We start from the raw sequence: 14,569 nt of genomic DNA, 5'->3' as shown, positions 1-14,569 counted from the left end.
TCTAACCCTAACCCCCCACCTCTCTAAGTTATAGGTGCTACCCAACCCCACATTGTGCTGAGGGGAAAGTATGTCAGGCTTCTTTTTTTTAAGAAAAGTGCTAAAAGTGAACAAGTCCTTATTGTTAGATTTAAGTTGTTTGTTCTTGATGCAGTTATCAGTACCAATAATAATAATAATAATACATTTTATTTTAAAAAAGCGCCTTATCAAAGCACCCAAGGACACTGTACAAACATAAGACACTAAAAGTAAGCAAAACATTAAAAGCACAAAACAGAATAAGTGATAGAGGAAGGAAACACTGTGGAAAGATGTATATGGACTTAGGGGGGATAAGACTGTCTGAACAGATGAGTTTTGAGTCTGGATTTGAAGAGAAGGAAGGAGTCCACTGTACGGAGATCAGGAGGGAGGGAATTCCAGAGATGAGGAGCCGAGCGACTAAACGCCCTGCTCCCCATTGTTGCCAGACGTGCCGGGGGAACGGAAAGCTGATGGGTATGGGAGGAACGCAGTGTGCGGGAAGGGGTGTGTGGATGAAGGAGATCAGAGATGTAAGATGGAGCCATGTTATGGAGTGCCTTAAAAGTGATGATCAGTATTTTGTAGATGATCCTTTGTTTGATGGGGAGCCAGTGGAGTTGTTGCAAGATGGGAGTGATATGATGAGCAATGGGGGTCCGAGTGATAACACGTGCGGCAGAGTTTTGGAGGAGCTGCAGCTTCTGGAGGGACTTATTGGGGAGGCCATAAAGAAGTGAATTGCAGTAGTCAATGCGGGATGTGATCAGGCTGTGAACAAGAATGGCAGTAGTTTGGGAAGTGAGGGAAGGACGGAGACGAGAAATATTACGTAGGTGGAAATAGGCGGACCGGGTGATGTTATTAATGTGAGACTGGAAGGACAATGTGCTGTCGAGGACGACACCCAAGCTCTTAACCTGAGGGGAGGGGAGGACAGTTGAGTTATCAAGAGTAATGAAACATTTATTGGCTTTGGATAGGGTGTGAGGTGTGCCTACCAAGAGGACTTCCGTTTTAGAGCTGTTTAGTTTTAGAAAGTTGGATGAGAACCAAGACTGGATTTCTTCAAGACAGAGGGTGAGGGCGGTTGGCGGGAGCGAGGCAGATGGTTGAGTTGAGAGGTAGAGCTGGGTGTCGTCCGCGTAGCAGTGGAAATTGATATTATATTTACGAAGGATGTGGCCGAGTGGGAGTATGTAGATGATAAAAAGGAGGGGGCCCAGTACAGAACCTTGGGGCACTCCAGCGGAAACGGGGTAGGAAATAGATTTATGAGATTTGAGTTGTATGAACTGTGTTCGATCAGAGAGATATGAAGTAAACCAGGCTATTGGGGTGTGAGTGATGCCAAGAAATGAGAGTCGACTTAGAAGAGTAGCGTGAGAAATGGTATCAAAGGCTGCTGTGAGGTCCAGGAGAATGAGGATGGAAAGCAGTCCAGAGTCGGAAGCCATGAGTAGGTCATCAGAAATTTTGATAAGTGCAGTCTCGGTGCTGTGGAGGGGACGGAAGCCAGATTGAAACTGCTCATAAATATTGTTGGACAGCAGATGATTATGAAGTTGAGAGGCAACAGATTTTTCTAAAATTTTGGAAATGAAGGGGAGATTGGATATGGGACGAAGGTTGATGAAGTTGGTTGGGTCCAGGCCAGGTTTCTTCAAAATGGGCGTGACTGAGGCAGATTTGAGTGAAGAAGGGACCAAACCAGAACTCAATGAAGAATGGATGATGGAAAGCAGTCCAGAGTCGGAAGCCATGAGTAGGTCATCAGAAATTTTGATAAGTGCAGTCTCGGTGCTGTGGAGGGGACGGAAGCCAGATTGAAACTGCTCATAAATATTGTTGGACAGCAGATGATTATGAAGTTGAGAGGCAACAGATTTTTCTAAAATTTTGGAAATGAAGGGGAGATTGGATATGGGACGAAGGTTGATGAAGTTGGTTGGGTCCAGGCCAGGTTTCTTCAAAATGGGCGTGACTGAGGCAGATTTGAGTGAAGAAGGGACCAAACCAGAACTCAATGAAGAATGGATGATTTTGGTAATGAGAGGCGCAAGTGAGGAGCAGCAGGATTTAACCAGGATGGAGGGAAGTGGATCAAGGTGACATGTGGAAGGTTTGGATTTATGGATAATGTCAGAGATGGTTTGGACTGAGGGAAGGTTAAACTAGAAAAAGTGGTTGTAAGAGATGGGAAGGAGGTAGTGGGGTCACCTCCAGCGACTGCAGCTCCAGTTGAAGTGAGGTGTGTATGGATATCTGTGATTTTGGAAATGAAAAAAGACATGAGTTTGTTGCAGAAATCGTGAGATTGCATATGGTGGGGAAGAGAATCAGGAGGTTTAGTGATGGAAGTGAGAAGAGAGAAGAGGGTTTTAGAGTTATGACTGTTTGAATGGATTAAATTGGAGTAGTATGCAGATTTGGCTGAGTAGAGAGCGGCCTTGTACACAGTGATGTGGTCCTTGTACATATTATTATGAATAGTGAGTCCAGTTTTGTTGGCAAGGCGTTCCAGCTGACGGCCGCGGGATTTCAGTTGACGTAGGGCAGGAGTAAACCAGGGTGCTGAGCGGGTGAAGGAGACTGATCTAGATCGCAGAGGAGCATGGATGTCCAGGAGAGTGTGAAGACTTTTGTCATAAAAAGAAACCAGGTCATCAGGTGAGCAACAGGAAGATACACTGGGAAAATTATTGATATCAGATGTGAAAGATTCGATGTTTATGTCCTTTATATTACGAAAGGAGATGATGCGAGGGAGTATAATTTTAGACAGCTGCACCTTGATGTTAAAAGTGACGAGCTGGTGATCAGAAAAAGCAACAGAATGAGATTTACAACCAGTAGGGGCGATACCAGAGCAGCAGACTAAATCCAAAATATGTTTTTTACAGTGGGTTGGAAAATTAGTGTATTGATGAAGACCAAAGCTGTCCAGGCAGGACGAGAAGTCCCTGGAAAGAGGAGCACTGTCATTGTCCAAATGAATATTGAAGTCACCTAGAATGATCAAGTTGTGGGAGAGGGAAGAAAGATGGGTGAGGAGGAGGGAGAAATCATTCAAAAAATCCTTGTTATATTTTGGAGGACGGTAGACGGTGGTAACGACTGTGGGAGAGGGACCGGGCAGCAGTGATGCAGAATACTCAAAGGAGGAGAAGACCGGAGCAGCAGGAATCGGCACAACTTTCCAGCTCTCACGATGGAGCAATGCAAGACCTCCACCGCGTCCAGAAGCACGAGGCAGGCAGACGTAAGCAAAGCCCGGCGGGACGGACTCATTTAGAGAAATAAAATCATCAGGCAGCTGCCAAGTCTCTGTCAGGCATAAAAAGTCAAGATTATGATCTACAATAAGATCTCTTATTAAAAGGCCCTTATTGTTGAGAGAGCGTATGTTCAGAAGACCAAAGGTAGCGGTCGCGTGGCTGCTTTTGCAGGCAGAGTTACCTGCCCTTGGCAAACTAGCCAGGGTGGCGCAGTTAGCATCCCGGCGAATGATCGGAGAGCGTCGGCGTGAGGTGAGTAAGGTCGGTATTGAGGACCCGGAGATGTTGTAAAGCTGCTTGCCACGCGATCCACGGTGGACGTACCTCCGGCAGGGCTGGAAGAAGATCTCCGGAGGAATGGGGAGACCAGAAGGAGGCTGGAAAACGTCGACATGGCGTCGGAGCTTCAGAAGTTCAGCAACTGAGTACTGGAACAGTGCGTCAGCTTGGAGTTGGACAAGTGACAGCAGGAGCCAGCCAGCTGCAAACCACAGCAACACACGGAGAATCCACGTCATCCTTCTCGGGAGTGAGGCTGGAAAGCCAGGGATCCGCGGGTAAGCTGTAGATCAGTGGGCTGTTTGACAGGTCAGCAGTTTGACAGGTGGGCAGCTGACAATAGAACGCCGTCGCTGTCAAGAGAAAGCGTTGAGGCTACTGGCCAGGTATACAGCCGGTGAGCAGCGGCGACAGCTACGCCAGCGTTCACTCAGACCGGAACGAATGTTTACTGAGCAACCAACTTTTTCCTTGAAAAATGTGCCTATGTCCTATTTCAGAGCAGTGGGTTTGGCTAGGATTCTCTATTGTTTACAGATGACGTCCCGTAAACAGGACCTGCTGTTTATATCAAATAAGTTCAGGAGAAGGTAGGAAACTGGTGTGGATGCTGGGTATTCATACTATTATGGTACTTATCTTTATTTTTACTTATTCACCTGCTATATTGTAACTGTAAATATATTTGACTTTCACCATGAAATCCAAATATATATGTAGGATTGATGTTATGGGTAAAACTATTTATGGTTTACTCTATGGGGTAGCATAGGCTTACTCTGTGGGGCAGGGTAGGCTTACTCTGTGGGGTAGGGTAGGCTTACTCTGTGGGGTAGAGTGGGTTTGCTCTGTGGGGTAGGGTAGGCCTGTGCTTTATTTGTCATGTTTTGGTGTGTCTGAGTTTGCAGGTCAGGGTGAGCAGGTTACCATGGGGACTGAGGGCGGAGTCTGGAGCCACAATTGCTGCCACCTGCAGCTCATCAGCAGGCTCTTTATCTGGCTCTTCTCCCTGCTATTTAGGGGCAAGCAGGAGCTCCAGCCATTGCCAGATTGTCACACTTTACTGCGTGGTAACCAGGCCTCATTCTAAGTCTTACCTTGTGCCTTGTTCTCAGTAAAACTTATCTTGTCGTCTTTATTCCTCAGCCTTAGACCTTGCTTCCTTGGATCACCACAGCACCTTGGATAAGGACTGTCCCCATGCCAAGTCGACTGCCTGCCTGCTCGCCCTGCCTGCAACCAAACTCATTCCACCTCCACCAGAAACCATCTCCTGGCTTACTCCTCCACCGTCAGTCTTCCTCTGGAATACAGTAAGCCGCTGCCATAGCAGACATAACCCAGCACCCTCTCAGACCCACATTAATCCTCTGCCCTCTCATAGGAAGTGCTTCCCGGACCTGGACCAAGCCACTAACAATCATTATAAATAAACATTGTTTGCATCTCCCTCCTTGTCTCACTGAGTGCTCTGCATTTGGGTCCACTTCTTTGTACCGCGGTCCCCGACCGTGTCAGTACAATCTGGCCAAAACATGGACCCAGCAGACACCTTTCGTTCAGCCCTCACAGATCAAGGACAACTCCTAGGAGAGCATGAGACAGCCTTGCGCCTCCTAGGGGAGCAACAGGGACATTGCAACCATCGCCTGGATAAAGTGTTTGAACAGATACAGAGCATTCACAATATACTGTCTGTTTCTTCTCCAGCAGCCGCCGGATCTTCTCCCACAGCAACCATCCCCGGACCACCTGCTACACCGGATCCTGTATTCCGCGACGCCGCCTTTCCTACTCCTGAGCCATTCTCCGGGGATGTAAGCAAATGTGGGGGTTTTCTACTACAGTGTTCTTTAGCCATATCTCGTTCTCCCCGATCCTTCCCTTCAGATGCCGCCAAGATATCCTACGTCATCGCCCTCCTCCGTGAAAAGGCGCTCGCATGGGTGCTAGCCTACTTTCAGACGCACTCCATTGATTCTACTCTGTTTTCCTCCTTCCTAGAAGACCTCAGCAAAACCTTCGATCATCCCTTGAAAGGAGCAGACTCTGTTAAAAGACTGCTGAACTTAAGACAGGGAAGCCAACCCGCGGTAGACTTCATAGTGGACTTCCGAGTTCTGGCAGCAGAGACGGGTTGGCCACCGGATGTATTAAAGGGAGTTCTGCTCAACTCCCTCAACGATCAACTAAAAGATCAACTGGCTTTTCGGGAGGAAGCAGCCACATTTGAGGACCTTGTTGTCACAGTGATCCAGGTAGATAACAGGCTTGCCGAGAGGCATCGGGAATGAAACATTCGGAATCCCCAGCCCAGTAGGAGGACGGCAGCAGGGCTGGAGACTCCGCCCAACATCGCCAGCGGTACTTTCCCGGCTCTACCCGACCCGAATGGATGGGGGGAGCCCATGCAGATAGGACAAGCTGGATTATCGGTGGAAAAACGCCAACACCGTTCCCGCAATCATTTGTGCTTTTACTGCGGATCATCAACACATTTAGTTTCTAGTTGCCGGCTGCGGCTAAAAGACAGTGCCCGCCAGTAGAGGCAGGAGTACTGGTGGGCGGGGTCCAACAGCCAAATCCTCCACGATGCGTGTTTGCCGTTTCTCTCTATAGAAGGTGCAGACCACCAGCTATAGGCCCTTGTCGATTCTGGAGCGGAACAGAATCTAATGGATCCAGCTTCGGCTCAACATCTTGGTCTCTCCCCCGTCGCCCTGACAACACCTATCTCGGTAACTGCTTTAGATGGTAGGATCCTCACTACCATCACTCATACGACCGGTCCTCTCACTCTTCTGGTTTCTGGTAATCACAGAGAGACAGTAAATTTCCTCCTGTTCCCTGTAGCTAACGTTCCTCTCATCCTAGGATACCCCTGGCTAGCGTTACACAATCCACACATAAATTGGAGTCAGAATCGCATTGAGAGCTGGAGTCTTTTCTGTTTGTCCAACTGCCTCAGATCTGCACGTCCTCCCACTAATTCACCGGGCCTCCCTCTTGAGAGTCCAGTGGATCTAACATCCATACCAACTATCTACCACGACTTAGGCGCTGTATTCAGCAAAGACAGAGCGAAGTCTTTACCACCACACCGGCCATACGACTGTGCCATAGATCTGGTCCCAGGTGCTACTCTTCCAGGCAGCAGATTGTATAACCTGTCCAAGCCCGAGCGAGAGGTGATGGAAAATTACATCCGTGAGTCGATGGATGCAGGCCTCATCAGACCTTCATCCTCTCCTCTCGGTGCAGGGTTTTTCTTTGTTCAGTAAAAAGATAAAACCCTGCGGCCATGTATAGATTATCAGGGGTTGAACCACATCACCATTAAAAATAAATATCCACTGCCTCTAATTTCGTCTGCTTTTGAACCCATTCAGGGAGCCAGGATTTTCACTAAATTGGATCTTCGCAACGCTTACCATTTGGTCCGGATAAGAGAGGGTGACGAATGGAAGATGGCCTTCAATACTCCCCTCGGACACTTTGAATACTTGGTCATGCCCTTTGGACTCACAAACGCCCCTGCCGTATTCCAGGCTTTGATTAACGATGTCTTGCGTGACTATCTGCATCACTTTGTTTTTGTCTATCTTGATGACATTCTCATTTTCTCCCAAACTCTCACAGAACACCAACAGCACGTGCGCCTGGTCTTGCAGCAACTGTTGGAGAATCGTCTGTACGTCAAGGCTGAGAAATGTGATTTCCACGTCTCATCGATATCCTTCTTAGGTTACATCTTCCAGGGCGGGCAGGTGAAGACGGATCCGACAAAAGTCAAGGCAGTCGCTGAATGGCCCACGCCTACCAGTAGGAAGGAACTGCAACGTTTTCTCGGGTTTGCTAATTTTTATCGTCGCTTCATCAGAAACTACAGTATGGTTGCAGCTCCTCTCACTAAGTTAACATCCGTCAAGATCCCATTCATCTGGACCCCGGAGGCAGAACAGGCTTTCAGCAGCCTTAAGGAGCGCTTCGTCACAGCTCCCATCCTGGTTCAGCCGGACCCCGACCGACAGTTTGTCCTGGAAGTGGACGCCTCTGATTCCGGGGTAGGAGCAGTGTTGTCCCAGCGATCAGGTAAGGGGGATAAGTTACACCCCTGCGCCTTTTTCTCGAGGTGGTTGACCGCCTCAGAACAAAACTATGATGTGGGCAATAGAGAGCTGTTGGCAGTTAAGCTAGCTTTGGAGGAATGGCGACACTGGCTAGAGGGAGCAAAACATCCTTTCTTGGTATGGACTGACCACAGAAATCTGGCTTATTTGCAAAATGCTAAGAGACTGAATGCCCGCCAAGCCCGTTGGTCATTGTTCTTTAATCGTTTCGACTTTTCCATTTCCTACCGCCCAGGGTCCCAGAATACCAAGCCTGATGCCTTGTCCAGGATCTACGCCTCTGATAAGGACTCCACAGAACCAGTGCGCATCCTTCCTCCGTCTGTGGTTGTTGGAGGGGTAACATGGCAGGTGGAGGATAAGATTCGCCAGGGACTACTCACAGACCCGGATCCTGGTAACGGTCCTCCCAACCGCCGATATGTGCCCACGCCAGCCCGTTCCGCCGTACTGCACTGGATTCATTCCGCCAAATTCGCTTGCCATCCCGGAGTCCACAGGACTATTAAATTGGTTAAGAGGCATTTCTGGTGGTCTTCTTTGGAAGCAGACGCCAAGGAATACGTCTCGGCCTGCACAGTCTGTGCTCGGAGTAAGACCTCCAACCAACCACCGTCAGGATTGCTACAGCCACTGGAGGTCCCAGGACGGCCCTGGTCTCATATCTCCCTAGACTTCATCACTGGCTTGCCCCCTTCCCAAGGTAAAACCACTATCCTCACCATTGTAGACCGGTTTTCTAAAGCTGCCCATTTTGTCCCTCTAGACAAGCTGCCCACTTCCACAGAGACGGCAGATCTGCTGGTTAACCATGTCTTCCGCCTCCACGGCATCCCCACTGAAATCGTGTCCGACAGGGGACCTCAGTTCGTGTCCAGAGTATGGAAGACCTTTTGCACTGCCCTGGGGGCTAAGGTGTCTCTGAGCTCTGGTCACCATCCCCAGTCCAACGGCCAAACGGAACGGCTGAATCAGGAGCTTGAGGCCGCCTTGCGATGTGTTGCATCGGACAACCCCTCTACCTGGAGCCACTATGTGGGCTGGGTGGAATACGCCCACAATTCCCTCTCCTTCAGCCACTGGTTGTTCTCCCTTTGAGGCCTCCCTGGGCTATCAGCCTCCATTGTTCCCCACAGAGGAGCGGGATCTAGACATGCCTTCTGTCCAGCATCACCTGCAGCAGGTGCAGCGGGTCTGGACACGGACAAGAGCGGTCCTGCTGCGCACTGCGGAACCCAATAAGCGCCAGGCTGATCGTCGCCGCCGACCTGCCCCCGTGTACTCACCTGGCCAGAAGGTGTGGCTGTCCGTCAAGGACATCCCCCTGAAGGATGTGCCTCCCAAGCTGGCTCCTCGCTTCATCGGCCCCTACGAGGTTGTTTCCTTGGTGGGGTCTTCTGCAGTTCGGCTCCATCTCCCCTCCTCGCTCCGAGTTCATCCCACCTTTCATGTGTCCCAGATCAAGCCTGTCTTGACCAGTCCTTTGTGCCCTCCGGCCAGGCCCCCTCCGCCTGCCTGGGTCGTTGGTGGCGCTCCGGCCTTTTCGGTCCGTCGCATCCTGGATGTTCGCCGCCGTGGCCGTGGGTTCCAGTATCTGGTGGATTGGGTCGGTTATGGTCCTGAGGAGCGGTCTTGGATTCCCCTTGGATTTGGATTTGCTTTGCTAACATTCCATGTTACATTCTTTATGAATATGGGTCGCTGCTACACAACCAGTTAAATTGGAAGGTCACTTTCTGAGATGGCGCAGTGACAGGTGGCAGCCTGTTACAGCAGCTCTCTTGTGTTTGTTTAAGTTGGCCTTACGGTGTGTCTGTCACAACCTCCACCACAAACATTCCAGCCTGGTAAACACCTGATTGTTGAAGTTCTTAAAACACTGTTGCTGTTTTTGCTCCATCACCTTTGCAATGGAGTACGTCTCTCAGGACAGTCGCATTGTTTACCCCTGCAACCAGCTGATAGCTGTCAAGCTCTGGAATGCTACCAGATCCAGGCCTAACCTCCCCACACAGCAGATCAGGAAAGAAACTGAGAACAATGCAAGCTCAGGCCTCCAGTTCCAGTCATTATAATGGGAAATGTATGGTCACCGGACGAGCTGGACCATGTGAAGACACAGAAGGAACGCCGTGAGTTCTGATGTGTTTTACTGAAACATGGCTGCAGCCAAATGTCCCGGACCACAGCGTGGTTCTTCCTGGCTTCAGGACTGTTTGAGCCGACAGAGACGCTGTGGAACAAAGAAAGGAGGGCGAGTTGCACTGCATGTGAGACACGGTATAACCTTAGACATGGTACAGAGAAGGAGCGTCTCTGCACCCCAGATATCAAACTACTTGTGGTTATGTCCGTTGACTTTAATCACGTCATGCTCCACACTCATCTGACTAACTTCCACCAGTATACTGACTGCACCACAAGACACAATAAAATACTGGAGCTGCTGTATGCAAACACCAAGGATGTTTAGTGCCACGGCTCTCCCCCTCTCAGCACATCAGACCACAACCTTGTCCATCCCTCCCAAGGAGATCGACTCCTGAGGCCACCAGGCATTGAGGGACTGCTTCGAGTCCACCGACAGGGGTGTGAACTGAACATTATGGGGAGGACATTAGTGCTACAACTGACTGCTTCAGAGCATCCAAATCAGAGACGAGCTGAGGGACAAGCTGAGGGACAAGCTGAGCAAGAAGCTGAGGGACAAGTTGTGAAAAAGGCTAAGGAAAAAGCTGAGGGACAAGGTTAGAAACAAGCTGACGGACAAGCAAGGGGACAAGCTGAGGAACAAGCTGAGGGACAAGCTGAGAGACAAGCTGAGGGACAAGTTGTGAAAAGGGCTGAGGAACAGACTGAGGGACTAGGTTAGAAACAAGCTGAGGAACAAGCTGAGGGACAAGCAAGGGGACAAGCTGAGGGACAAGCTGAGGGACAAGCTAAGGAACAAGCTGAGGGACAAGCTGAGAAACAAGCTGACAGACAAGCAAGGGGACAACCTGAGGGACAAGCTAAGGAACAAGATGAGGAACAACCTGAGGGACAAGCTGAGAAACAAGCTGACGGACAAGCTGTGAAAAGGGCTGAGGAACAAGCTGAGAAACAAGTTGAGAAAAGAACTGAGGGAGAAGCTGAGGGACAAGTTTAGAAATAAGCTGAGGGACAAGCTGTGAAAAGGGCTGAGCAACAGGCTGAGGTACAAGCTGAGAATCAAGCTGATGAACAAGCAAGGGGACAAGTTGAGGGACAAGTTAAGGAACAAGCTGAAGGACAAACTAAGGAACAAGCTGAGTGACAAGGTGAGGAACAACTGAGGGACAAGCTGAGAAACATGCTGACAGACAAGCAAGGGGACAAGCTGAGGGACAAGTTGAGGGACAAGCTAAGGAACAAGCTCAGGGACAAGCTGAGGAACAAGCTGAGGGACAAGCTGAGAAAAGGGCTGAGGAACAAGATGAGGGACAAGGTTAGAAACATGCTGACGGACAAGCAAAGGGACAAGCTGAGGAACAAGCTCAGGGACAAGCAAGGGGACAAGCTGAGGGAGGAGCCAAGGAAAAAGCTGAGAGACAAATTGAGAGACAAGCTGTGAAAAGGGCTGAGGAACAGGCTGAGGAACAAGGTTAGAAACAAGCTGACGGACAAGCTGAGAAACAAACTGAGGGACAAGCTGTGAAAAGGGCTGAGGAACAGGCTGAAGGACAAGCTGAGAAACAAGCTAACGGACAAGCAAGGGGACAAGCTGAGGGACAAGTTGAGGGACAAGCTGAGGGACAAGCTGAGGGACAACCTGAGGAAGAAGCTGAGGGACAAGCTGAGGAACAAGCTGAGGGACAAGCTGAGAAACAGGCTGAGAAATAAGCTGATGGAAAAGCTGAGAGACAAGGTGAGAGACAAGTTGAAGGACAAGGTGAGAAACAAGCTGAGGGACAAGCTGAGAAACAAGCTGAGGGACTGGGTGAGGGACAAGTAAGAGGACAAGCTAAGGGACAAGCTGTGAAAAGGGTGGCGGAACAAGCTGAGGGACAAGTTGAGAAATAAGCTGAGGGACAAGCTGAGAAACAAGCTGAGGGACAAGTTGAGAAATAAGCTGAGGGACATGCTGAGGAACGAGCTGAGGGACAAGAAAGGGGACAAGCTAAGGGGCAAGCTGTGAAAAGGTTGGCGAAACAAGCTGAGGGACAAGTTGAGAAATAAGCTGAGGGACAAGCTGAGCAAGAAGCTGAGGGACAAGCTGAGAAACAAGCTGAGGGACAAGCTGTGAAAAGGGCTGAGGAACAGAATGAGGGACAAGGCTAGAAACAAGCTGACGGACAAGCAAGGGGACAAGCTGAGGAACAAGTTGAGAAAAGAACTGAGGGACAAGCTGAGCAAGAAGCTGAGCAAGGAGCTGATGGACAAGCTGAGAAATAAGCTGAGGGACAAGCTGAGAAACAAGGTGAGAAACAGGTGAAGGACAAGCTGAGGGACAAGGTTAGTAACAGGCTGACAGACAAGCAAGGGGACAAGCTGAGGGACAAGCTGAGAAACAAGTTGAGAAAAGAACTGAGGGACAAACTGAGCAACAAGCTGAGGGACAAGGTTAGAAACAAGCTGAGGGACAAGCTGAGGAACAAGCTAAGGGACAGGGCTGAGGGATAAGCTGAGAAATAAGTTGAGGGACAAGCTGAGAAATAAGCTGAGGGACTGGGTGAGGGACAAGTAAGAGGACAAGCTAAGGGACAAGCTGTGAAAAGGGTGGCGGAACAAGCTGAGGGACAAGTTGAGAAATAAGCTGAGGGACAAGCTGAGAAACAAGCTGAGGGACAAGTTGAGAAATAAGCTGAGGGACATGCTGAGGAACGAGCTGAGGGACAAGCTGAGGGACAAGAAAGGGGACAAGCTAAGGGGCAAGCTGTGAAAAGGTTGGCGAAACAAGCTGAGGGACAAGTTGAGAAATAAGCTGAGGGACAAGCTGAGCAAGAAGCTGAGGGACAAGCTGAGAAACAAGCTGAGGGACAAGCTGTGAAAAGGGCTGAGGAACAGAATGAGGGACAAGGCTAGAAACAAGCTGACGGACAAGCAAGGGGACAAGCTGAGGAACAAGTTGAGAAAAGAACTGAGGGACAAGCTGAGCAAGAAGCTGAGCAAGGAGCTGATGGACAAGCTGAGAAATAAGCTGAGGGACAAGCTGAGAAACAAGGTGAGAAACAAGGTGAAGGACAAGCTGAGGGACAAGGTTAGTAACAGGCTGACAGACAAGCAAGGGACAAGCAAGGGGACAAGCTGAGAAACAAGTTGAGAAAAGAACTGAGGGACAAACTGAGCAACAAGCTGAGGGACAAGGTTAGAAACAAGCTGAGGGACAAGCTGAGAAACAAGGTGAGAAACAAGCTGACGGACAAGCAAGGGGACAAGCTAAGGGACAAGATGTGAAAAGGGCTAAGGAACAAGCTGAGGGACAAGCTGGGGGACAAGTAGAGAAATAAATTGAGAAAAGAACTGAGGGACAAGCTGAGGGACAAGCTGGGGAACAAGCTGAGCAACAAGCAGAGGGACAAGGTTAGAACCAAGCTGAGGGACAAGCTGTAAAAAGGGCTGAGGAACAGGCTGAGGGACAAGCTGAGAAACAAGCTGACGGACAAGTAAGGGGACAAGCTGAGGAACAAGCTGACGGACAAGCAAGGGGACAAGCTGAGGGACAAGCTGTAAAAAGGGCTGAGGAACAGGCTGAGGGACAAGCTGAGAAACAAGCTGACGGACAAGTAAGGGGACAAGCTGAGGAACAAGCTGACGGACAAGCAAGGGGACAAGCTGAGGGACAAGCTGTGAAAAGGGCTGAGGAACAAGGTGAGGGACAAGCTGAGGGAAAAGCTGAGGGAAAAGCCGAGGAACAAGCTGAGAGACAAGCTGAGGGACAAGGTGAGAAACAAGCTAAGGGACAGGGCTGAGGGAAGAGCTGTGAAACAAGCTAACGGACAAGGAAGGGGACAGGCTGACGGACAAGTTGAGGGACAAGCTGAGAAATAAGCTGAGGAACAAGCTGAGAAACAAGCTGAGGGACAAGCTGAGGGACAAACTGAGAAACATGCTGAGGGACTGGCTGAGGGACATCCTGAGGGACAAGCTGAGAAAAAAGCTGAGAAAAGAACTGAGGGAGAAGCTGAGGGACAAGCTGTGAAAATGGCTGAGCAACAGGCTGAGGGACAAGGTGAGAAACAAGCTGACGGACAAGTTGAGGGACAAGCTGAGAATCAAGCTGATGGACAAGCAAGGGGACAAGCTGAGGGACAAGCCAAGGAACAAGGTGAGGGACAAACTGAGGATGTCATCATCCCTGTTTATGCTGAAAAACACAATGTAAATCTTTCTGTAAATTTCTGGAGGACCTGCTGACAAGCTGTCTCCAGGTTTCTAACCATTAAAGTTGACGGCTCGGATGTAGTCGAGTAGCAGGCGTCCCTCCACCGGGTCCATGTCGCTGCAGACTCCGCTACTTCCTGGACACAGGTCCTGGTGCATGTTGTGGATGCCTTGAGCCACAGCGTACACCGCATCAATCACAAACTGGACTTTCCCCTCCTGCTCGTAGTACGAGTCCCGGCCGATCCGCTCGTCACCTGGACGGACGGACAGTCATGTGCAGGACAAGTCAACGTGTTTCACATCAAACATTCCAGCAGGAACAGAAGGAAAAACAAGCATTAAAAACAAAGATTAAAAGAAATCAAACTAAATAAATAAAAGCAGAAAGAAAAAGCTAAAATAAAATAAATAAAATGCAAGAAATAAAGTTCCAGTGTGGAAAAACAACATTAAAACATGATCCAGTTAAAGATTCCAGCTTAAAGAACCAGATCCAGATCTGGACTGTAAATA

The 14,569-nt window shown here is 49.6% G+C and overlaps 1 protein-coding gene across 1 annotated transcript in view; it reads right to left on the bottom strand.

Moving 5' to 3' along the window:
* Nucleotides 1-14,569, bottom strand: part of LOC121651033 (metabotropic glutamate receptor 4-like) — a 70,710-nt gene that overhangs the window by 4,072 nt on the left and 52,069 nt on the right. Inside the window, exon 8 of the mRNA XM_042002879.1 lies at nucleotides 14,110-14,310. Coding sequence (XP_041858813.1) covers nucleotides 14,110-14,310 — 201 coding nt within the window. The remainder of the gene's footprint in view (nucleotides 1-14,109; nucleotides 14,311-14,569) is intronic.

The sequence above is a fragment of the Melanotaenia boesemani genome, chromosome 13, assembly GCF_017639745.1.
Source record: "Melanotaenia boesemani isolate fMelBoe1 chromosome 13, fMelBoe1.pri, whole genome shotgun sequence".
Lineage (NCBI taxonomy): Eukaryota > Metazoa > Chordata > Actinopteri > Atheriniformes > Melanotaeniidae > Melanotaenia > Melanotaenia boesemani.
This window is presented reverse-complemented; position numbering and strand designations above follow the sequence as displayed.